Raw genomic sequence first — 25,015 nt, 5'->3', positions numbered from 1 at the left:
CTGATCTCTCAACCCTTCCTTCAAGGAGAGCAGCCCCAGCTTCTCCAATCTATCCACTGAATTGAAGACCCTCATCCCTGGCTGAACCATTGTTTTATGAAATTCATCGTCGCGTCCTTGCTTTGTGCGCTACGTCTCTCTTTATGAAGCTGAGAATCCACTATGCCTTTCTCAACCTGCCCTGCCATCTTCAAAGGTTTATGCACATAAATCCTCCCTGTCCTAAGGTGTCAGCCATGGCTCAATTGGCAGCACACATACCTCTAAGCCACATGGTTCTGGAATCTAGTGCCACAGAAATCAAGGTTGGCAATCCAGTGCAGTGCTGGAGGGGTGTTGCAGTGTTGGCAGTGCTGTCAGATGAGCATTACACAAGGCCCCATGTACCTGCCCAGACAGTGCAATGGGGCCTTTTACATCTATCTTGAAGAAGAGTAGAAGCATAATTAGCCAACATTTAATTCCACATCTTTATCCAGGGAGAGGAGATGGTGGTACAGTGGTATTGTCACTGGACTAGTAATCCAGTGACTCGAGTTAATGCTATGGGAGCCCTTGTTTAAATTCTATCACAGCAAACCGTGAAAGTTGAATTAAATAAAAACCTGGAGTTAAAAGGCCATGAAACCAGTGTCAATTGTCAACAAAACTCGCCTGGTCATTTAGTGAAGGAAATCTGCCATCTTCGCCTAGCCTACATGTGATTCCAGACCCATAGTAAAGTGGTGACTCTTCAATGCTCTCTGAAATGGCCTAGCAAGCCACTCAATTCAAGGACAGCAAGAGGATGGGCAATAAATGCTGGATCAGCCAGCAACTCCCAAATCCAGTGAGTAATATTTCTGTTTGCAGCAGCTTACTGTGCACAAATTAACTGCAATGTTCCGCACATTACAAAAGTGACCACACTTCATTACTTAATTGACTCTAAAGTTCTTTGAGATGTCTGATGGTTACGAAAAATACAGTGTTATTTATTTATTATTAGTCATTAGTAGACTTAAGTTAACACTGCAATGAAGTTATTGTGAAAATCCCTAGTCACCCACAGTCTGGCATTATTCAGGTACACTGAGGGAGAATTTAGCCTGGCCAACACACGTCTTTTGGACTGTGGGGGAGAACTGCAGATTCCGCACAGACAGTGACCCAAGATGGGAATCGAACCCAGGTTCCTGGCACTGTGAGGTAGCAGTGCTAACCACTGTGCCACTCATATGCAAGTCTTCCACTTTTTTCTGTTCCTGCATTCCTTTTAGAATTACAGGACTGGGATAGAACATAGAACAGTACAGGCCCTTCGGCCCCCGGTGTCGTGCCGAGCCATGTCCAATCCCAAGATCAAGCTATCCCACTCCCTATCATTCTGATGTGCTCCATGTGCCTACCCAGTAACCGCTTGAAAGTTCCCAAAGTGTCCAACTCCACTATCACAGACAGTGCATTCCACACCCCAACCACTCTCTGAGTAAAGAAACGACCTCGGACATCCCTCCTATATCTCCCACCATGAACCTTATAGTTATGCCCCCTAGTAACAGCTACATCCACCCAAGGAAATAGTCTCTGATGTGTTAGAATAGTGAATGGGTTTGAAGCAAATGAAAAGGGCTAGCTGGAGAGAAAGAATAAAAGGGAATGTCTGTGATGGGGCAGAAAGCAGGAGAGATGCAGTCTGCTCTACATAGGGAACAACTCCATCCTGTGACCAAGGGTCATGAGCCATTTTGATTCTTCACCTTGCTCTCTCCGTTATCTTCAATCCCTGCAGTGCTCCAGTGAAGCTCAATTTAAGTTTGTGGAACAGCACCTCATTTTACAATCAGTCATTTTACAACCTTCGAGACTCAACATTAGTTTAGAAATTTCAAGTTGTAATCTTTCCTAGTTTTGTTTTTCTTTGTTGGGTTTCGTTTTTCTTGTAGCTTTCAGACAACCTCAGATCATAATTCTGTCATTTGTGCCTCCTGATGCATCATTTATTTATTTTTCCTTGTCCCATTATCACCCCCTTCAGCTCTTATTGGTTAATATCTCCTGCCGTCCACTCTATCACCAACCTCCATTTTACCCTCATGCTCCTCATCCTCACCTATCCAAAACCTATTACACCTCTAACCTAGTTCTCATGAAAGACCATTGACCTGAAACATGCTGTTTCTCTCTCCACAGATGCTATGTATTGAGTATTTCCAACATTTTCTGTTTCTATTTCAGATTCCCATCATGTGCACGTGGAGTATTTTGCTTTTGTGGAAATCTCTACAGGTTTCTACAAGACAGAATAGCTTTAGACTTGATTAAACCCATCAGAACTGTTTGCCTATCCACTCACCTGATTCAATTGATAGATTTCCAGCAGGATACAAGTATAAAAGTTTGGAAAAAGCCTTATAAATGGTGACTTCTGAAGACACAAAAGAAATATAGTGCTTTCATATAAATGTCCCTTCTATCACTGGGTTAATTATCTTGCTGGTTTATTGGCCAGTATAAATATGTTCCGGATTTCAGGCAACTAGAACTTGCTGTCTCCTATTACTGCTGATGTGCCTAAATATCCCAAAATTGAGTTAAATTTCAAGTAGCAGTGTGGTAACTTTTATCATCAAATGAGTGTATTGATGTGATATTGCAGAGATTCAGTGTAGCATGCTGTTTCCTAGAGCAAAAAGGAAGCTCTCAGCATCAGGAAAGCAGCATCTGTGGAAAGAACAGAAGGCAATGTTTTGGATGTAGACCCACAGACATTGCCTGACCTGCTGAGTGCCCCTAGTGTTTTCTGTTTTGGTTTTGGATTTGCAACACCTGCAGCATTTTGTTTTTTTAATCCACCCGTTTAATGCATGTCTCATTTGCACCTAAATATGCTTTGAAAGGTAATGATAGATACAGTGTAATTGCTTCTTCCACTTCTACCACCCTCACACACACATGCATGCGCACACAAGCACGCATGCCGATGTACACATTTCCCCAAACTCTTGCAGAGTACTGCTTCCAGCAGGATGACAGGAGTACCTTCATTAATAAAGAACCACGGAAAAATTAGTTAATCTATTATAAGTACTAATGAAATTGGGTTGCACCACAGACAAAATGTTTTCCAGCTACAAAAAAAATACCCTCTTGTCATTTGGTGGAATGTATTTGAAAACCAAGGGAGGGAGAAAACAGGGAATTACAGAAAAGTTAGCCTAACATCAGCAGTAGAGGAAGTGTTATAATGGATGAAGCAACAGGATGCTTAGAAAATATCAACGTGATTAGACAAAGTCAACATGGATTTATGAATGGGAAATCACGTTTGACAAATCTACTGGAGTTTTTGGAGGATGCAACTGGTAGAATGGAAAAGAGTGACCCAGTGGATGTGGTGTACTTGGCTTTTCAGAAAGCTTTTGATAAAGTTTCACATGAAGTTAGTTTGCAAAATTAAAGCACTTGGGATTGGAGGTAATGTATTCACATGGATTGTGAATTGGTTAGCAAACAAGAAACATACAGAATAGAAATATATGGGACTGCTTCAAAGTGTCAGGCAGTGACTAGTGGGGCCTCAGCTATTCATACCATGTGTCAATGATTTGGATGAGAGATCCAAAATGTAATATTTTCAAGTTTACCAATGATTCAAAATGTGAGTGGTGCAAAGGATGTTAAAAGGCTTCAAGGTGATTTAGACAGGTTGATTGAGTGAGCAGATGCATGGCAGAAGCAGTATAACATGGATAAATATGAAACTATTCATTTCGGACAGAGAAATAGAATTTCAAAATGTTTTTAAATAGTGATAGATTGGGAAATGTTGACAAACAAAAGGACCTACTACACCTATCACTGAAAGCAAGCAAGCAGGTACAGCAAACATTTAAGAAGGGAAATGGTATGTTGGCCATCATTGCAAGAGAACATGACTAATAGAGCAAGGATGTCTTGCTACAGCTGTACAGGGCCTTGGTGAGACCACACCTGGAGTATTTTGTGCAATTTTAGTCTCCTTCTCAACGAAAGGATATACTTGGCATTGGGGGAGTGCAGTGAAGGTTCATCAGACTGATTCATGGGATGGCGGGATTGTCGTATAAGGAGACTTTTTTTATTCATTCATGGCTGGACTAGCATTTGTTGCCTATCCAAATTGTGCTTGAACTGAATGGCTGCCTAGGCCATTTCACGGGGCATTTAAGAGTCAGCCACATTGTTGTGCATCTGGAGTCACATCTAAGCGAACCTGGGTAGGTGGCGGATTTCCTTCATAAGAAATAGGAGCAGGAGTAGGCCATCTAGCCCTTCGAGCCTGCCCCGCCATTCAATAAGATCATGGCTGATCTGAAGTGGATCAGTTCCACTTTCTCACTTTCTCTCCATAACCCTTAATTCCCTTGTCTATCAGAAACCTATCTACCCGTGACTTAAATATATTCAGCAAAGTAGCCTCCATCACTTCAATGGGCAGAGAATTCCAGAGATTCACCACCCTTCGAATGAAGAAGTTCCTCCTCAACTCCGATCTAAACTGACACCCCCCCCCCCCCTTATTTTGAGGCTGTGTCCTCTAGTCCTGCTATCCTTTTTAAGCGGGAAGAATCTCTCTATCTCTACCCTATCTATCCCCTTCATTATCTTATATGTCTCTATAAGATCCCCCCTCATCCTTCTAAACTCCAGAGTACAGACCCAGTCTATTCAGCCTCTTTTCATAGGCTAACCCCCTCATCTCTGGTATCAGCCTGGTGAACCTCCCCTGCATTCCCTCCAAGGCCAATATATCCTTCCGCAAGTGCGGCGACCAAAACTGCACAAAGTACTCCAGCTGCGACCTCACCAGTACCCTGCACAGTTGCAGCAAGACCTCCCTGCTTTTATATCCTATCCCCCTCGCTATAAAGGCCAACATTCTATTCGCCTTCTTGATCACCTGCTGCACCTGCAGACTGGGTTTTTGCGATTCGTGCACAAGGACCCCCAGGTCCCTCGGCACTGCAGCACGCTGCAGCTTTTCACCTTTTAAATAATAATCCCTCTACCATTATTTCTGCCAAAGTGAATAACCTCACACTTGCTAACTTTATACTCCATCTGCCAGGTCCTCGCCCACTCACTGAGCCTGTCCAGATTTCTCTGCAGACTTTCCACTTTCTCATTAGTGAACTAGATGGGTTTTTATGACAGTCGACAATGATTTCGTGGTCATCATTATTGAATTCAAATTTCACCACCTGCCATGGTGGGGTTTGAACTTGGGTCTTCAGAAGCATTACCCTGGGCCTTTGGATTACTAGTCCACTGATAATACCACTACACCACTGTCTCCCTTTGGGTCAACTGGGCCTGTATTTAGTGGAGTTTAGGAGAATGAGAGCGGATCTCATCAAAATGTATAAAATTCTGACCAGGCTGGATGGACTGGATGCAGAGATGTTGATTCCTCTGTCTGAGGGAAGGATGGGGGGAATCCAGGAAAAGAGGTCACAGTCTCAGGATACGGGTGAGGCCATTTAGGACTGAGATGAGGAGAAATTTCTTCACTCATAGAGTGGTGAACCTGTGGAATTCTCTACCATGGAAGGCTGTGGAGACTACGTTAAGAAGAAATAGATTTCTAGACTAAAGGTGCCAGTGAGCCTGGGGAGAGCGCAGGCATGTGGTGTTGAGCTAGAGGAGCCGTAAATTGTTGAATGGCACTCTTGAAGGGCCGAATGGCCTGATCCCATTTCCAATGTTTCTAACTACGTGTTAAAAGTTGTATCTTTTGTTGAGAGTCTGAGTTGTTCAGTAATATAAGACATGGTTTTGTGTTTTCAGTAACTGTCTGCATGTTGTGGAGCCCATGCCAGTTCCAGGCCGGGATGTGGAGGCTTACTGTTTGCTGTGTGAGTGTAAATATGAAGAAAGAAGCACCACTACTATCAAGGTACAGCCAAGCGTTCTGCATGTTATCTGATTGATTCAGTTCCCCCATTCTAAAGCACACTGTCCACCCTGTAAGAATAGCTTTGAGCACAATTACTCATCAAGGCGACCCTTTGTTTGATGTTTTGGAGCTGATTTGTTAAAGTATGCTTTGGATTTAATTCGTACTTCTGTTCATGCTTAAAATCATCCAGCACGGAGGGAGGGAGGAGGCTATTTGGTCCATTCTGTCAATGCCAGCTCATTGAAAGAGCTACCCAATCAATCCCACTCCTGTCATTCTCCTAGCCCTTCATGTTTCGCCTTTTCAAATATTCAGTGAGCTTCCGCCATTTGTGGGAGTTCCATTCCCACAAATTCATGCAACTTGCTAACATTATACTCTTATTAAGCGGAATCATGAACAGCAAACTAGCACATCTGCAGAGTTGGCTCATGCACAGTGCATGCTTTATATGTGGGAAAGGTGAGAGTTTAACATTCTAAGTCGTGGTTAACTAATGTTCTGGGGCCATGAACCACGATTGCATGCATGAGTCAACAAATTTGTGATGGAGGAGGTTGCGAATGACAGGAGTTGACTGTATATTCAATTTTGAAAAATACTATTTCATCTTCTTCCACCATTGTTTTGAGACAGTGCATTCCAGTTCCCTGTAACTCAGTGCATTAGAAGAATTTCTGTCTCTCCTCACCATTAATTTTGGCAGTTATCTGAAAGCTGTATCCTCTAAAACTGACCCATCCGCCAGTGGAAACAGTTTCTCTTTACTCTCATCAAAACCCATTTATAATTTTCAAAATTTCTTACCAAATATCTCCACAACACCCTCTGCTTTAAGGAGATTGCCCTCCTTGGAGCAGAGAATGTTGTGGAGATATTTAATATGGTCCTTACCTTCTATATCTGCCATTTCATTTGGTGAGTGAAAACAAACTGAGAACTGAAATTAACTCAAGTCATAAAAAACCAGGGATGTAATAAGCTTCAACTTCAGCCTATACTGGGTTTGCTGACTTGCAAGCAAAACATGACCTGTCACGCTGCAATTGGCTTTGTTACGGGGGGAAGAATATAGATAGAGATTCCTGCTCAAGGTGACCATTGTGAAACCTTTGCGGGAATTGTCTGTGTGGAAATCAGGTGAAGAGAGGACTTGGCCTTGGCCATGATGCTTCCTGTAGTTGAATAACCTAGTTATGCTCACTATTAAAGCCTTACATGCATAATGGTCAGTTGGATTGTCAACACTTGTTGGGAAAAGTAGGGAGGAAAGGAAAGAGCATCTAGTTCATTAGTTTTGGGGATCATGGATGCTGTTTTGCGTATTAGTGCTGTGCGATACATAACAATAGCACTCCACAACATTGATGCCTTCATTCTAAAGATTGTTTTTGAAAATTCCTGATTGGCTCATTGCCTAACTGTGGGAGATGAAGTTGAAGTTAATCATGCAATGTTTTTTGTTTAAAGTAGTCCATTTGTATTTGAAGCAGTAATGCAAATGTGAGCTTGATGCTTATGAACAATCGCATTTATTCTTTTTAAATCTTGATTTGACAGGTAACGATCATCATTTACCTGACTGTTGTTGGAGCTTTGTTGGTGTACATGGCATTCTTGATGATAGTGGATCCACTTATCCGAAAGCCAGATTCCTACATTCAACCTCTGCACAATGAGGAAGACACTGAGGTAAGAAAAGTGAATACTAATTCTGGATGGATTTATTCAATATGGAGATTGTTCACCTTTTTGTGGTGAATATGTTCTAGGTACGGGCACTTTGTATTACAGGGCCTGATTTGCAAACACAATTTATTTTTATACTTTGTATTTGGTGAGAAATAAGTTAGCCTCTTTAATAGAGAGTGTGATATATTTTTTCTTTTGGATCTTTCAAGCTGTCTTCATTACTTCCCATTGACTTTGAGAGTGTTACAGATTAAACTGATAGTGACACTGTCTCTAACAAAGTTATTTAGCTACATTCCTTCCATGTGCAGGATTTGCACTTCAGCCAAAAGATGCAGAAATCACATTGAACATAGAGATGGGCCTTAGCTGACGTACAAAATCAGAAACTGAACACTCGTGAGAGATGTAGTGTAAGCAGAGGTGGAAGCATAATAATATTATCACTAGACTAGCAACCCAGGGACCCAGGGCAAGGTCTGGGGAAGATCATCCATGGCAGAGGGTGAAATTTGATTTCGGTAAAAATCTGGTATTAAATTGTTGGTGGTCTTAAAAACCCACCTACATAGAACATAGAACATAACAGCGCAGAACAGGCCCTTCGGCCCACGATGTTGCGCCGACCAGTTACAAAAACAATGACCCACTAGCCTATACCAATCCCTTTTCGTCCATAAACCTATCCAGAGATCTCTTAAACGCCCCCAAACTAGACGCATTTACAACTGCAGCAGGCAGGGCATTCCAATCCCTCACCACCCGCTGGGTAAAGAACCTACCCCTGACATCCGTCCTGTAGCTACCCCCCCTTAATTTAAAGCCATGCCCCCTCGTGCTAGCTTTCTCCATCCGAGGAAAAAGGCTATCACTATCCACCCTATCTAAACCTCTAATCATCTTATATGTTTCAATAAGATCCCCAGACCTGGTTCACTAATGTCCTTTAGTGAAGAAAATCTGTACCTGGTCTGGCCTACACATGGTTCCAGACCCATCACAATGAATGGAGAGCAGTCAAGGATGGACAATAAATACTGGCCCATCCAGCAATGCTTACATCCCACAAATGAGCTTTTGAGAAAAAGGATGGGGGATATAATGAATACGGTCCGGAGCTGAGTATGTTTTGCATTCTTTTGTTTCTACACTATTAATGAACTTGTTAATGGGTCATCAATCCCCTTGTGTAGATAAATAGCAAATAAAAATGAACATTGATAAATGCATTGTAACAGTTGAATAAATGTACATTATAAGGACAGTGAATTGAATTGATTTAAATGAGAGAGACTTGGAAAACGATTTAGGAGTGTGGAGACATCACATGAATATACGGCCAGAACAACGAAGTACCAGTTTCCAGAAGTTACACTCTGGCTTTAAGCTGCATGCATTCATCTCCAATATAATATTATCACCAATTGCCAGTCACTAACCATTCTAATATTGTCATTAAACACTCAGTACCTCACTCTCCAATGTTATTGTTAATTATTCAGTACCTCACTCTCCAATGTTAAAGTTAATTATTCAGTACTTCACTCTCCAATGTAATATGATTAATCACTATCTCAGCAGCTTCTAAAGTCCCAAGTTAAAAAGAGTGATTGTGTTGCAGTACCTTTTGAAAGTTATGTATTCCACATATGGCGGCAACGCGCTGGTATTTTGGCCTATTGCTTTGGATGCTGTGAACACAAGAAATCTACATGTAGACTACTTGATTCCAGAGTACTTATATAAGTGGCCCTGGAAATAGTAGATCCATTGGTCATTTTCCAAATTTCTTTGGACTCTAGGCTGGTCCCTACAGATTGGAGGGTAGCTAATGTAAGCCTGCTATTCAAAAAAGGAGGTAGAGGGAAAATAGGGAAAGTGAGCCTAACTTCAGTACTGGAGAGGTTGCTAGAGTCCATTATTAAGGATTTCATAGCTCAGCGTTTGGAAGGCAGTGATATAATCAGACAATGTCAACATAGATTTACAAAGGGGAAATCATGCTTGACAAATCTATTGGACTTTTTGAGAATATAACTAGTACAGTTGATGGAGGAGACCAGTAGATTTGGTTTATTTAGACATTCAGAAGGCTTTTGACAAGGTCTCACATAGCAGACTACAATGTAAAGTTAAAGCACATGGAATTGTGGTTAGTGTCTCGGGATGGATCAAAAGCTAGAGTATAATGGAATACAATACATTCACTCCTTTTATCTTCCTAGCAGATAGGAAGCAAAAGAATTGGCATAAATGGGTATTTTTCCAATTGGCACACAGTGACTAGTAGGTTATGTCAGAATCTGTGCTCGGACACCAACTTTCACATTATATATAAATGATTTAGGAGAGGGATTTAAATGCATTATCTCCAAATTTGCAGATGATACAAAGTTGGGTAGGAGGGTGAACTGTGAGGGTGCAGAGATGCTTAAGCATGATTTGGACAAACCGAGTATGTGGGCATATGTCTGGCAGCAATATAATGTGGATAAATGTTAAGTTATTCACTTCTGTAGCAAAAATAGGAAGGCAGATTATTATTTGAATTGGTCTAAATTGAGAGAAGTGGATACTCAGCGATACCTTGGTGTCCTCATGCATCAGTCGCTGAAAGTAAGTGCTTAGGTACAGCAGGCAGTAAAGAAGGCAAATGCTATGTTGGCCTTCATTGCAAGAGGATTTGAGAATAAGAATAGGTATATTTTCTGCAATTGCACAGGGTGTTGGTGAGGCCTCCCCTGGAGTGTTGTGTGCAGTTTTGGTGCCCTTATCTGTGGGAAGATGCCCTTGCTGTAGAGGGAGTTCATGAAGGTTTACCTGGCTGATTCCTGGGGTAGCCACGATGTGGAGATGCCTACATTGTATTGGGTGAGCACAGTAAGAAGTCGCACAACACCAGGTTAAAGTCCAACAGGTTTATTTAAATATACGATTCCTGGGGTGGCAGGTCAGTCATCTGAGGACAGACTTAAGTTGGTTAGGATTGTATTCATTGTAGTTTAGATGAGTGAGAAGGGATCTCATAGAAACTTATAAAATTTTAACAGGATTGGATAGATTTCAGAAAGCATGTTCTGTGTGGTGGGAAGTCCAGAACTAGAGGTCATAGTTTGAGGATAAGGGATAATTTTTTTAAAATTGAGATGAGGAGAAATTTATTCACTCGAGTGCTGAATTTGTGGAATTCACACCCACAGAAACTGAGACCACAACGTTTTCTGATTTTGAGAAGAAATTGGATATAGCTCTTGGGGTTAAAGGGATCAAGGGATATGGGGTGAAGGTGGGATCGGGACATTGATTTTGATGATCAGCCATGACCATAATGAATGGTAGAGCAAGTTTGAAGGGCCAAACGGCCTACTCCTGCTTCAAATTTCAATGTTGATGGCTTAGTGAGTAATGCACTGCACAATCCAGAAAGGTCCAATGTTTAACTTGATGACTGTGCTCTGTTGACTAGAGAAACAGTTGGGAAACTGTAAATGACTGTGATGCCTCAAGGCTGAAAAGCAATAAGTAAGACATCTTTCTGCTTCTGGCAGCCTGGTAGCCCCTACCAGAAAGTGCACATCCTTAAATTTGTGGAAATTGTGATTTCATTACCAGATCGCTGAACTGTGAATAGCGTGGTAATGTCAAAAGCAGCAGTGATAGGGTTAATAACTTCACTGTCACCAGAGTAATGAAGAGAAAAACAAGATAGCCTGTCACTTTCTAATCCATCTGGTAGAAAGGTGGTATTAGTGGGGGGATAGAGGTGGTGCATAATGGCATTGTCACTGGTAATAATCCAGAGACCAGGTCAATTCTCTGCAATCTTGGGTTCAAATTCCACCGTGACAGATAGTGATATTGAATTCAATAATAATGTAGAATTAAAATCTTGACCATGGAATCGTTGTTGATTATTTCAAAAACCCATCTGGCTCACTAATGTCCTTTTAAGGAAGGAAATCATCCATTCATATCTGGTTTGGCCTACACATAATTCTGGATTCACAACAATGTAGGTGACTCTTAAATACTCTCTTAAATGGTGTAACAACCAATCAGTTGAAGGGCAGTTAGGGGTGGGCAATAAATACTGGCCTAGCTAGTGACACCCTCAGCCTGTGAACAAATGAAAAAAGAATAATCTACTCTCCACCTAAAAATGTTGCTTGAAACCATTCAGTAGTAGGGAGGAGAGTGAAAAGAGGAACTTCTCCTCGTCCGCTTCACCCAGCCCCAAGATCTGTGCCATCAAAAAAGGAGAGCAATAGTGTTACGGGTACGCCAAATTTTGCAAGCTCCCCTCCAAGTCACACCACCTTCTGACCTGATCATATATCCCAGCTACTTTCTCAAAAATCTGGAATTCCTGCCAAGCATCATTGCCATTGCTGGAGTCATTTTGGGAAAAGGCATCCCCCACTGCACCTTCTCTGGTTACCTGAGAAAACGCATTGGATGTAACAACGTTGGAGTGGTTGCATTTATTGTTACTATCCAGAAGGCTCGGTATTGAAGCATAAAGCAGGAGCTATACTTTTAGAAGCATTTATTCACATAGGTGCACATTACAAATATGCCCCTCTGAACTCAAACCCTGGTCTTATTCTGTCCCCATTTTTAGGAGTCCAAGTGAATTCTGATTTAATGTTCATCGTCTTCATCCAATTAAGGACAATTAATATACCGCTCGCATCTGAGACATTTTTAGAACAAGATCAAGTAGCTAAGCTTGTCTCCCATTTCAGCTCAGTGTGACTGAGGGAGGAAAATATGTAGGATTGACAGGAAGAATTCTAAATAAGAATTCTGATTTACATTAGTGATGGGCTGAAGCTTTCCCTTATTGTAAAAACATGGACACCTGCCCAGATATAATTTAAAGTCAGTCAGCAGCACTTTTTCAACTGGATCAGAAGGTTGTGGCCTCCAGGTTCATTCAGGCTATTGACAGTGTAGACTAATATTTCAGTGCAGCACTTTGGGAGTGCTACATTGCTAGAGATGTATTCATATAAGGTGTTAAGATTAGCCCCTTGTTACCTATCTTGATTCAAGTGAGTATTAACAATTCTGTGACGACACTCTTAAAGAAAAGTACTGAGTTCACACCGTTCTTCCCTTGACCGATACCACCACAAAAAACAGGTGCACTGCTTGTCCACCTTGCTGATATTTGTGAACATTTTCTGGTAGAGAAAGATGTTGCTTACAGATCATGTATATGCAGCACCTTAAGGTACAAGAAATGAGCTGAGAGTGTGCTATATAAATGTGAGCCTGTATACAAGGTTTGCATTTTCTACTTCTGTTTTAATTGTCCAATCACTGAGGCATTGTCTCAAGCCTTTGCTTTTGGGATTATTTTTGTTGAGTGTTGTCGCCTTTTATTGTGGGGAAGGTGTGTTTAATCTCCAACTGACTTTTGCTTTGTGAATTTCCCCATTTAATGGTTTTAGCTTTTAAAATTACCAGTATAATCTAAAAATAAACCGTATATTTAAGATCAAACATTTGAAAGAAGCTTACCACACTTCCTGCCACTCCTGTTTTAATAGATTTATTGCAGTCATTTCCTACTTTGTTTACAGTGTAGTGATGCTCCTAATACCAGGTTGGGTGAAATTAATTCATGCCAGTCTGTGTGAGGCCTGATGAGAGCCAATGTAGGTGGTCTGATGGTAACGAGAGGAAATGAAAAATGATTCAAGTGCTTATTATGGAGTAAGAAATGACAATGTTAGGCTGGTCGAATGTCGGTGAGCAACAGCCGGTCAGACACTTTCAGGATATCATTACCAGCAGTAAAAAGGTTGTGTTTAAAACAATTTCTGGACAAAACAGGTTGTCGCAACACGCAACTTCTGTGGCTGCGCCGTAGTGTTGGATAACGTCTGAAACCCGACACTTCATTTTGTTGGTGGTACCTGTGCTTTTTGAAGTTAATGATGATGAGTAGTTAAAACGAAGCTGATTTCCATACACCTGTGATATGTCTGATTGAACATAAGGAAGTCTGTGCCTGACCTCCTCTTTGCCGTTGTGGGCAATGCCCCTAGGATCAGAAGGATGTCAAGTTTAAGTCACGGCCTCAGCTAAGTTGACCAGTACAGCAATTGGAGGCCTTAATACCCCAGAGCTGAGAGGAACAGCCAATTTTCTTGTTCCCAGTTGTTACCTGATAACCCTTGCTGGGAAGATTGTGTCTGTGGTTGTTGCTTTGAGGTTGGGATCAGTCTGCTTTCCCAGTCAAATAACTGCCTACAGACACTCAGGCACACTCACAAATAATAACTCTGATAAGCTACCAGAGGGCTGCTGACACTTATGGTTCCTTAACCCAACAGTGATTTGTGCGTTGAGGGTCAGAAGAGAGGAGATAGGTCAAGAAAGATTATTTACTTGTGAAAACAGCACATGTATTCCTTGTTTCAGCAGGGTGAAAGATCATAGAGTGTGGACGGTGCACAAATTCTTGGATTTTGTTTGACCTGAACGCTATATTTCTTAATCTAGAGTCATTGAGTTTTTCAGAACATAAAGAGGCCCTTTGGTCCATTTTGCCTGCACTTGTCCCATTTACAATGAAAAACAGGCTTTGCAATTTGTTTTAAGAAGGTGTATCCATCTACCAGCACTCTCTGCCAGAGTCATAGAGGTTTGCAGCATGGAAACAGGCCCTTCGGCCGAACTTGTCCTTGTCGCCCCTTTTTTTAAACACTAAGCTAGTCCCAATTACCTGCATTTGACCCATATCCCTCTGTAAACCGTCTTACCCGTATAACTTTCTTAACATTTTTTAAAAGACAAAATTGTATCTGCCTCTACTGCTACCTCTGGCAGCTTGTTCCAGACACCCATCACCCTCTGAGTGAAAAAACTGTCTCTCTGGACCCTTTTGTATCTCACCCCTCTCACCTTAAACCTATGCTGTTTAGTTTTAGACTCCCCTACCTTTGGGAAAAGATATTGACTATCTAACTGATCTGTGCCCCTCATTATTTTGTAGACTGTATAAGTTCATCCCTAAGCCTCCTACGCTCCAGGGGAAAAAGTCCCAGCCTCTCCTTATACCTCAAAGCATCAAGCCCATGGCATCTAGTAAATTTTTCTGCACTCTTTCTAGTTTAATAATATCCTTTCTATAATAGGGTGACGAGGACTGTACACAGTATTCCAAGTGTGGCCTGACCAATGGCTTGTACGACTTCAACAAGATGCCCCAGCATCTTTATTCAGTGTTCTGACCAATGAAGCCAAGTATGCTGAATGTTTTCTTCACCAGTCTGTCCACATGTGACTCCACTTTCAAGGAGCTATGAACCTGTACCCTTAAATCTCTTTATTCTATAACCCACCCCAACACCCTGCCGTTCACTGAATAAGCCCTGCCCTTGTTCGATCAATCAAAATGAATTTAAATCAAAATCGATCAAAATTCGCCTCATTACAGGAAGGATGTGGAAGCTATTGAAAGGGTGCAGAGGAGATTTACAAGGATGTTGCCTGGATTGGGTGGCATGCCTTATGAGGATAGGTTGAGGGAGCTTGATCTTTTCTCCTTAGAAAGAAGAAGGATGGGAGGTGATCTGATAGAAGTGTATAAGATGTTGAGAGGTATAGATCGGGTGGATTCTCAGAGGCTTTTTCCAGGGGCTGGAATGGTTGCTACGAGAGGACACAGGTTTAAAGTGCTGGGGAGTAGGTACAGAGGAGATATCAGGGGTAAGTTTTTCACTCAGAGGGTGGTGGGTGAGTGGAATCGGCTGCCGTCAGTGGTGGTGGAAGCAAATTCGGGTCTTTCAAGAGACTTCTGGATGAGTACATAGGACTCAATAGAATTGAGGGTTATAGGTAAGCCTAGTAGGTAGGGATATCATCGACGCAACTTGTGGGCCGAAGGGCCTGTTTGTGCTGTAGTTTTTCTATGTTCTAAAATGCATCACCTCACATTTATCTAAATTAAACTCCACATGCCATTTGTAAGCCCACTGGCCCTGTTGATCAAGATCCCATTGCAATGTTGGATAACCTTCTTCACTGTCCACTATGCTAATACACACAGGCCTAGAATTCGACCTGGATTAATTTCTATATTAAGGTAGAGCACAAAGTAGATTCTGGCATAACTTTTGGCTGGGAAAAAAATGATCAGTAAAACTAGAAGGAAGGAAAGCATGATTTTAATTCTGACACAGTGATATGATATGGCATAACATGGCCAGATCAGGTCTATCCCAGAATGCTGAGAGAGGCGAGGGAAGAAATTGCTGAGGGCTTGGCCAAAATCTTTGTATCCTCTTTAGCCATGGGCAAGGTACCAGGGGATTGGAGAGTAGCTAACATTGTTTCTCTGTTTAAGAAGGGCGGGAGAGACAATCTAGGAAATTACAGGCCTGTGAGCCTTACATAAATAGTTGGGAAATTATTGGAGAAGATTCTTAGGGACAGGATGTACTCACAACTGAAAGAGAATAGACTTTTTAGCAACAGGCAGTATGATTTGTGAAGGGGAGATCGTGTCTCACAAACTTGATTGAGTTCTTTGACAAAGTGACAAGAAAAATTGACCAAGGCAGGACAATGGATGTTGTGTACATAGACTTTAGTAAAGCCTTTGTTAATGTTCCTCATGGCAGGCTGATACAGAAGGTGAAGTCATATGGGACCTGAGGTGAGCTAGTAAGATGGATACAAAACTGGCTTGGTCATAGAAAGCAGAGAACAGCAATGAAAGGATACTTTTCTAACTGGAGGTCTGTGACAAATGGTGTTCCACGGGGATCAGTGCTGGGACCACTGTTTGTAATATATTTAAATGATTTGGAGGAAAATATAGGTAACCTGATTAGTAAATTTGCAAATGTTACAAAAATTGGGGGAGTAGCAGATAGTGAGGGGGATTGTCAGAGGATACAGCAAGATATAAATCAGCTAGAGACCAGGGCTGAAAGATGGCAGATAGAATTTAACCCGGATAAATATGAAGTGATGCAATTTGGAAGACCTACTGCAGAAGGAAAGTATGCAGTAAATGCTAGAGCCCTTAGAAATATTAGCCTACAGAGGGATCTAGACATGCAGATCCACAATTCCCTGAAGGTGGCAACTCTAATGGACAAGGTGGCCAAGAAGAAGTATGGCATGTTGTCCTTCATCGGTCGGGGCGTTGAGTATAGGAATTGGAAAATCATATTGCATGTGTATAAGACTTTGGTTAGGCCTCTTTTTGAGTTTGGTGTACAATTCTGGTCGCCACACTAACGGAAGGATGTTATTGCATTGGAAAGGGTGCAGAAGAGATTTACCATGATGTTGCCAGGTTTGGAAGATATGGACTATGGAGAAAGGTTGAACAAACTTGGATTGTTTTCATTAGAGCGTTGGAGGATGAGGGGGTCCTGACAGAGGTTTACAAGGTTATGATAGACTTGGATAGAGTGGATGGTCAGTCTTTTTCCCAGGGTCGAAGGGTCAGTTACTCGAGGGCATAGGTTGAAAGTTAGGGGGGAAAGTTTAAAAGAGATGTAAGGGTCAAGTTTTCTCACACAGCGGTGAATGCCTGGAACATGCTGATGGCAGAGGTGGTGGAAGCAGATTCTATAACAACGTTCAAGAGGCATCTGGATAGATATATGAATAGGCAGAAAACAGAGGCATATGGGCCAAGTAGAGGCAAGAAAACATTAGATTAGAGAGGCATCTATGTTGGCACATAGTGGTGGGCCGAAAGGCCTGTTCCTGTGTTGTGCTGTTCTTAGCTCATACATACATTAGCTTCAAGAGAGAGTCATGATGTGGAGATGCCGGTGTTGGACAGGGGTAAACACAGTAACAAGTTTCACAACGCCAGGTTAAAGTCCAACAGGTTTATTTGGCTTTTGCTACCAAATAAACCTGTTGGACTTTAACCTGGTGTTCTGAGACTTCTGACTGTACAAGAGAGAGTCCTTTGGTATTTTTCAGTGACTCATTCACCTGATGACGCCCTAAAGCCTTACCACCAACTCCAAAGTATAAGTCAAGAGTGTGATGAAATACATTCAACTTGCCTGGATGAGGGCATTTCCAGCCGCAGTCATGTTAAAATCTTGGAACTCCCTCCTTAATTTGGAAGCAAAGGTTCAAGAAAAGAGCAAATATGGATGGAATCACTGCCCTTGCTAGCACATCCTATAAATTACTTGAAAAAGGATTACAAACAAACATTACATCCTCAATGATTTTGCAACTACACTTTAAAAATCCTCAATGATTTTGCAAATTTGTACAAAATGTCGGCATAATCAAATTTTACTCTGAGCTTTACACCAGTCTGTGTTCACATCATGTACATTATAACCCGAAATCTAGCTTTAATGTACAGAAACTACAGCAGTCTAGTACTGGGTGGCAGTGAGAAATGTCAGACAATAAACTGAAAATGCAACATTTAAACATTTGACCACTTCAAACTGGACCATACTGGAGTCCAGTGTGTGGGTGGTCTTTGCAATGTTTCAAAACATTGTGTATCTTTCCCCCTTGCTCTGTGGGCAGTCATGGCTCCAATACAGTTTGACAGCAGGCTGCTGCAATTGTGAGACATGATCTTCTAAGCAGTGCTAGCTAGTAACAGCTTTTTGACAAGAATATCACCATGTGTATGTGTGTGTGTGTTTTGCTGAGTATTTGGTGTTTTGATGTTCTGTTCTCCCTCAGTATTTCTGAGTTTGGGATTACTTGTGTTTCTTTGAGTGTGCTGCGTTTGATTGAATAAAGTTCAAGTTGTCACCCTGGAGGAAATCTGCTTGTTTTCAGTTATGCAAATACTACTATAAGATATGAATTAATCCTCTTGAGTGCTGGGTGGAGATTTGAGTGTGTCTGGCAGTTTGTCTTTGTCACAGGAGATTTGAATTGTCCTTTATAACCATAGTTTTAGTATCTTACTGGCCAGTTTTTCTTTGTAATTGGTGACTTGTTGTGGAGGCTCTTTGAACATTGTCCTATTTTTTATAGTTAGTTGCGAAGGTAGTGAAATCCTATGGATTCTAACATGGTTTTTAAAAAGAACTCCGCTATACCAGTTGTCTGTTTGCAGTCATAGCTAATATTTAAATATTGAAGAAAAGTAAACCTTAAAAGTTTCTCATTGATCCCACCAAAAATCTTATAACGAACCAGACTTTGTCTCTGGGATCAGAACAATACAGTAAGAAGTCTCACAACACCAGGTTAAAGTCCAACAGGTTTATTTGGTAGCAAAAGCCACTAGCTTTCAGAGTGCTGCTCCTTTGTCAGGGGAGTTCTGTTCACAAACAGGGCATTTAAAGACGCAAATTCAATTTACAAAGTAATGGCTGGAATGATATTATTAACTGATAGCCAAGTTCCGCACACATGAGGACGGCCTCAACCGGGATCTTGGCTTCATGTCACACTATTTGTAACCCCCTGACTTGCTAACTGTTCTGTCTGGAGACAATACACATCTCTTTAACCTGTGCTTAACACTCTCTCCACTCACACTGTCTGTACCTTTAAGACATGATTATGTGTAAAGACACGCTTTCTGACCATTATTTTGTAAGTTGAGTTTACGTCTTTATATGCCCTGTTTGTGAACAGAACTCCCACTTACCTGACGAAGGAGCAGCACTGCGAAAGTTAGTGGCTTTTGCTACCAAATCAACCTGTTGGACTTTAACCTGGTGTTGTGAGACTTCTTACTGTGTTTACCCCAGTCCAACGCTGGCAACTCCATATCATCAAGACAATACAGAGAGTGATGTCCCCAATGAATTGATCAGCAGATTTTTTTTTTCTCTCTATATCCAATTCAATCCAGTCAAAGCCCAGTTCAAAGTCTCAGCAAGTGAGACAGTTCAGATCCAAGCTCACAAGACAGGCTGATCACTTCCTGCCTTTGGCTTGATCCACATGATCCAAGCTGATTGGAGCAGACATTGCATGCCTCCAAGGCTCAGTCTCATTTGCCAAAAAGCTTAGATGCTGCTTTAAAAAAATTGCTTCAAGTGAAGCCTCAGTGTAACCTCATGACCTCAACCAAGTGCAGGGTGCCAAAACTACACTCGATCTTAGCCAAAAGGCCGAGAAGCTAAGCAGATAGGATAGAGAAACTAGGAGCAGTGAGGCTATTGTGGCCACGTATGAAGAGTTTTAAGTACTTCAGTATGTCAATAAACTATCAGTGGGAAAACCTGTACCAATCAGGGGATTCATTCACAGCTCTCTGGAAGAATGACAAATTATACCTCGGTAGCACTGCAAAACAAAATGATACATCCGTGCTAACGGAGAAGAGGTTATGGCATTCTCTGGAATTCATAAGTACCAAGAAACTGAAAATGTACAACATTTAGTCTTTCCCTCTCACAGTGGCCCAAGAATGGTCGTTAGAAGTCTCCAAAGGGTCAGATGATGCCAAAGAAAAGTGGACCTTTAGCAGTTTACCACTTGAAAAATGAGATCTAGTTATTTTCATTGTGCACTTGGCATTTGTAGCAGAACCAATTTTGCCCAAGTAAACTCTTGGCAAACTGCTGTATTCAATATTTTTATTGTTTGCTGATCCTTTATTGCAGATTTTCCCTTTTTGTGACTGCAGGAGGGGCAAGAATTTAATGGAAATCCATGTGAGAAGCAAGCTTTAACCTAGAGCTTCCAGATTTACTGTTACATGTCTTTTGGTTAATTCAGTAAGCCAGAAAGTAGGGTCTTTATGACAGTATTACAAAAGGGGTGGGGGTAATAGAAAATCCCATAGTGCTAATAAGGGAAGTTTGGCTGCTGATGTGGATTTGGAGTTTGCAAAGAAATATCCTGTGCCAAATTGGTAAGCAGGTTGCCTAGTCAGCACAACTGCTCAAACGTAGGCAGGCAAAATCTGCTTTTTTTGTTTTTCGGTCGACATCAAATGTATTATCAATCATTCCCAAAGATTGAGAACTGTTGTGTGAACTGCATGGCTTCATGCATCTTTGATTGAATAATGGTTGTTTTGTAGATTGTGCCAGGTTGATTGTGATCTCTCTTATGCAGCCAGTTCTTGTGTAGTACACTGACAGACAGTGAGTCAAACATTGGTCTGGACCTTCAGTACCCTGAAAGTAACCCTTGGAAATCCCCCATGCACTGACTACACAGGAATTGCCCAGAATATTTCAACATGTGTTGGGCAATTGTCCTGTGTGTAGAGTAAAAGAGCCTTCCAAAATACCGATTTAGAGTCAGAGGGGGCAATTTTTGAGCCTGTGTTGGCTGTCAGCATAAACAGTGACACAGGCCCAAAATCTCATGAGGATGGGAAAATGACAATCTCACTGGTGAGATCTTTCTGATTTTCCGCACCCTCGCCAGTGATGTAATGACTAGGTGGGAACCTCATTTTAATAAGTTTAAATATAATTAAATGTTCTTCCCACAATATGTTCCCCCCTCATTGAATATTCATTCCTCACATTGGCGATGCTTACAACAGGTTTTTAAAAGCATGAAGCAGCCAAGGGGAACCTGCTGGGAGCACAAAGGTAAGTGTGTCCCCTGGGGAAGAGGGACATGCCCAAGCAGTGTCTTGGCACTCCAATACTTGCAAGAGGGCATCACCCTGATGCTTGTGCAGGAATGGGGGGAGAAGGAGCACCTTGATTGCTTGCTGGGAGTCACCCCAGTGCCTGTGTGTCTAGTGGGGGTCACCCCGAGGCCTGTATAGTTTAGGAGTGGGTGGGTCACTCCGATACTTGCAGGAGTCTCCTCGATATTTGCGAGAGGGATTGGGGACGATGCTTGTGGGGAGGGTACAGCTTGATGTATGTGTAGGGGTGGGGTGCTGTGCCATGAGGGAGTTTGTCAGGCACAGATTGGAGCACCCTTTAAAGAAGGACCTCCATCTTTGCTGGCTCTATCAGCCCCATCCCGCCAGAATGGCAGAGAAAACCATGCTGCTGAATTGTCTGTGCAGAGTTTTCATAGAAATCATAGAAACCCTACAGAACAGAGGCAGGCCATTTGGCCCATCGAGTCTGCACCAACCACAATCCTACCCAAGCCCTACCCCATATCCCTACATATTTTACCCACTAATCTTTCTAACCTACACGAAAGAACAATTTAAGCATGGCTAATCAACCTAACCTTGGACTATGCGAGGAAACTGGAGCACCCGGAGGAAACCCACGCAGACACGAGGAGAATGTGCAAACTCCACACAGACAGCAACCCAAGCCAGGAATCGAACCCAGATTTTTAGAAACAGAAAAGCAAATTTCAAAGCCTATGCCATGATCCTGCAAATGTCCAGATATCTTCCAGAATTCCCCAGATTACAGAATGGTCCCTGTGATTTGGAAGATAGCAAATGTATCTCCCGTTATTCAAGGGTAGGCTGGGGGAGTGAGAAAACAAGGAACTACAGACCCATTTGGCACGACATAAACTAGAAAGGAAAATGTTGCAGTTGAATATTAGGAACGTGGTGACACTTAGAAAGTCAATATAATCGGGCTACGGCAACATGGTTTTATGAAAGAAAAATGGTGCTTTGCAAATCAGTTCATTTTTTGAGGACATAACTGATAGAATAGAATGGAGAACAAGTGGATACAGTAAATTTGAATTTTCCAGAAGCATTCCAGAAGGTGTTTCAAGAGGTGAGGTTATTATACCAACACTCTCAAAGGATTGGGTATTAAAAATGAATGGATTGAAAATAGCTTAACTGGTGGAAATGAATGGGCCATTTTCATTGGGAGATTATAATTAGTGATAATGATTGGCAGACACAGCTCAAATGGCCCACTCTTGCTCCTATTTCTTGTGTTCGTTAGTTCTTGTGAGGAAGCAGCCAAGAGCTTAATCATTAAATATTGGACGCATGATGAATATGTTCAAGGCTTTCTCTCCACTTGACTTGTGTTTGTTTTAGAATTTGATGTATAATTGGGATAATTATGTGCTGAGACTTGAAATTCTCACTGTCTGGTTTACTACTCCAGATTTACATAGTATTAATTTTGTCTTTGTCACACAAAATTGTAACTTCCATGCTTTTTTAAAAGAAATCAGAACAATATAGAGAGTTAACAAATAAATAAGGAAGAATTCCTCCTTCACTAGAATGAACTTGAAATGCTTGAAGCTGATAAAAACAAGTATTTAATAAGCTAATATTGGCTGGAAATGATTATAAAGTTACTGTCAGTGATTCACAGCCTCAAACACAGTGGGGACAGTATTTCCCATAGCTCAGTATTTATCAAGATTTCCCTTTAAAAGGCGTACTGGTGACTGTTTCAACTACCCCATGCTCCATATTGCATCAGTCTCAGTGTGAGATCTTTTGCTTCAATGTCCTTTTTTAATGAGCATCCAAGCTGCACAATTCTGTAATTGTAACCTAGGCAGTGCATTGTAGAAAATCATCATTATTTCTATGCACTTGTACTCTATGCTGCCATTTATACAATCGAGACTTGTACTGTCTTTAATTACCTGTACCTTCACTTTTGTGAAATAATGTATTTAAATCCCAGGACTCTCAGTTCATCCACATCTTACAATGTATTTTATCCACATTAAAGTACATTTGCCCATTCTGGTTATCTTAATGTTTATAACCATCCAGTTGTACCAAAACTCCTCTCCAGTGCCTTGAAGTTTGAGATTGTGTTCCCTTCATTCCATGCCCAAATTATCTACAGATACCAAAGAGAAATGCATTGCAGACTGGAGTACACAGCCAACAGTCTTTCTTCTATCCAAACAATATCTGTTTGTTTTGTTTCCCATTTGTTAATCAAACTTTATATTCCTGCCAATACATTTTGTTATGTTGTACGACTTAATTTTTGAAACAAACACTTTGGGAGGCACTTTATGAAATGCCTTCTGACGATCCATACATACTACATCTACTACATTCCTTAACCTTTCCAATTGGTCACATCTTGAGAAATACTCTGAGAATGAGGAATGGGTACAGAGGTGGTTTAATGAGGTAGCAGTTCCTTGGCGATAATATGTAATGTTTACATGCTTCTTTTAACAACGCAGCAAATTGATGTGGAAATGACTACCCCTTGAGAACTAAAGTTCCATTTAAGATCATAAGAAATAGCGGCATGAATTTGGCCCCAAACCTGCTTCGCTATTCAATAAAATCATGGCTGATCTGATTTTGATTTTAAGTCCACTTTCCTGCCTATTTTTCATAACTTTTGACTCCCTTGCCAACATGGTTATGGTACAGTGCTTATTTTATGTGGGTATCTTTCATAGAACACTGTACACATATGGTTGCGTTGTTAAAAGAAGGCGGAGAGCACAATAAGTATGTAATGACAAACTTATATTCTGTTTTGAACCATGATAGGCCTTGCTCTTTAACATAATTAAGTATGACTGCAAAAGGCAAGAAAATGGAGTTGAGGCTGACATGAGATCAACCATGATTGTATTGAATGGTGGAGCAGGCTCGAGGGGCCTGCTACCCCACAGGGCTTTACTTTGCATTTGCACTGTGTGTACCTCCCATAAGTTCATAAGATATAGGAGCAGGATTAGGCCATTGGGACCATGTGGTCCGCTCCACCATTTGATTATAGCTGGTATGCTCCTCATCCCCATTTTCCTGTGCTCTTCCCATAATCCTTCAACCAGTTACCAATTAAAAATCTCCTTAAGTTTACTCACTGACCCAGCATCCACTGCACTTTGGGGTCGTGAATTCCTAGCCCATCAACATCAGAATCTCAAAAATGTGTATGTGTTAGTTGGAAGGAATAGTGTATACCTTTATTTTTAGATTTAATTCTTCCAGCTAATTCCTGGCTGGCCTCATACCTGCCAGCCTCCACTAGTGTAAGTCAAACAAAACTCTGCTGTCCATATCTTGACTCAGAGCAAGCCCATTCAGCTACTGCCCCTATGCTCGCTGATCTACATTGGTTCCTGGTTAAGCAACGCCTCTATTGTAAAATTCTCATCCTCCTCTTCTTTCAAGCCCCTTAATCTCCCCATCCTTTGTCATGTCCTCCAGCCCAACAACATTCCGAGAAATTTACGTTATTCCGGTTTTGGTTCCTCGTGCATCCTGATTTTAACTGCTGTGCTGTAAGTGACCATACCTTCAGCTAAATGCTTAGGCAGTGGAATTCCCTCCTTAACCCACACCATCTCTTTCTTCCTTTCAAGACGCTCCTTAAAACCCACCTTTTTGGCCAAGCTTTTGATCATTTGTCATAATATCTCCCTAAGTGACTCAGTGTCAGGTTTGTTTACTGCTCCCATGGGGTTTCATCAGTCTCTTTACCATATTAAAAGTGGTATATAAATGCAAACTGTTGTTGTATTTGAAGAAATTTGAGCTACTGGCATCTCCTTCACTAAGAGGATATTCAACATTTT

At 41.5% G+C, this 25,015-nt stretch overlaps 1 protein-coding gene across 1 annotated transcript in view; it reads left to right on the top strand.

The window, feature by feature from the left end:
* tmem9 (transmembrane protein 9) overlaps positions 1-25,015 on the top strand; it is a 66,554-nt gene that overhangs the window by 26,018 nt on the left and 15,521 nt on the right. Inside the window, exons 3-4 of the mRNA XM_080210177.1 lie at positions 5,809-5,917; positions 7,481-7,612. Of these exons, the coding sequence (XP_080066303.1) occupies positions 5,809-5,917; positions 7,481-7,612 (241 nt within the window). The remainder of the gene's footprint in view (positions 1-5,808; positions 5,918-7,480; positions 7,613-25,015) is intronic.

This window comes from Carcharhinus amblyrhynchos, chromosome 22 (genome assembly GCF_965287045.1).
Source record: "Carcharhinus amblyrhynchos chromosome 22, sCarAmb.v2.hapA, whole genome shotgun sequence".
NCBI classification, from domain to species: Eukaryota; Metazoa; Chordata; class Chondrichthyes; order Carcharhiniformes; family Carcharhinidae; genus Carcharhinus; species Carcharhinus amblyrhynchos.
The sequence above is the reverse complement of the archived record's forward strand: the minus strand, read 5'-3'. Positions and strand labels throughout refer to the sequence as shown.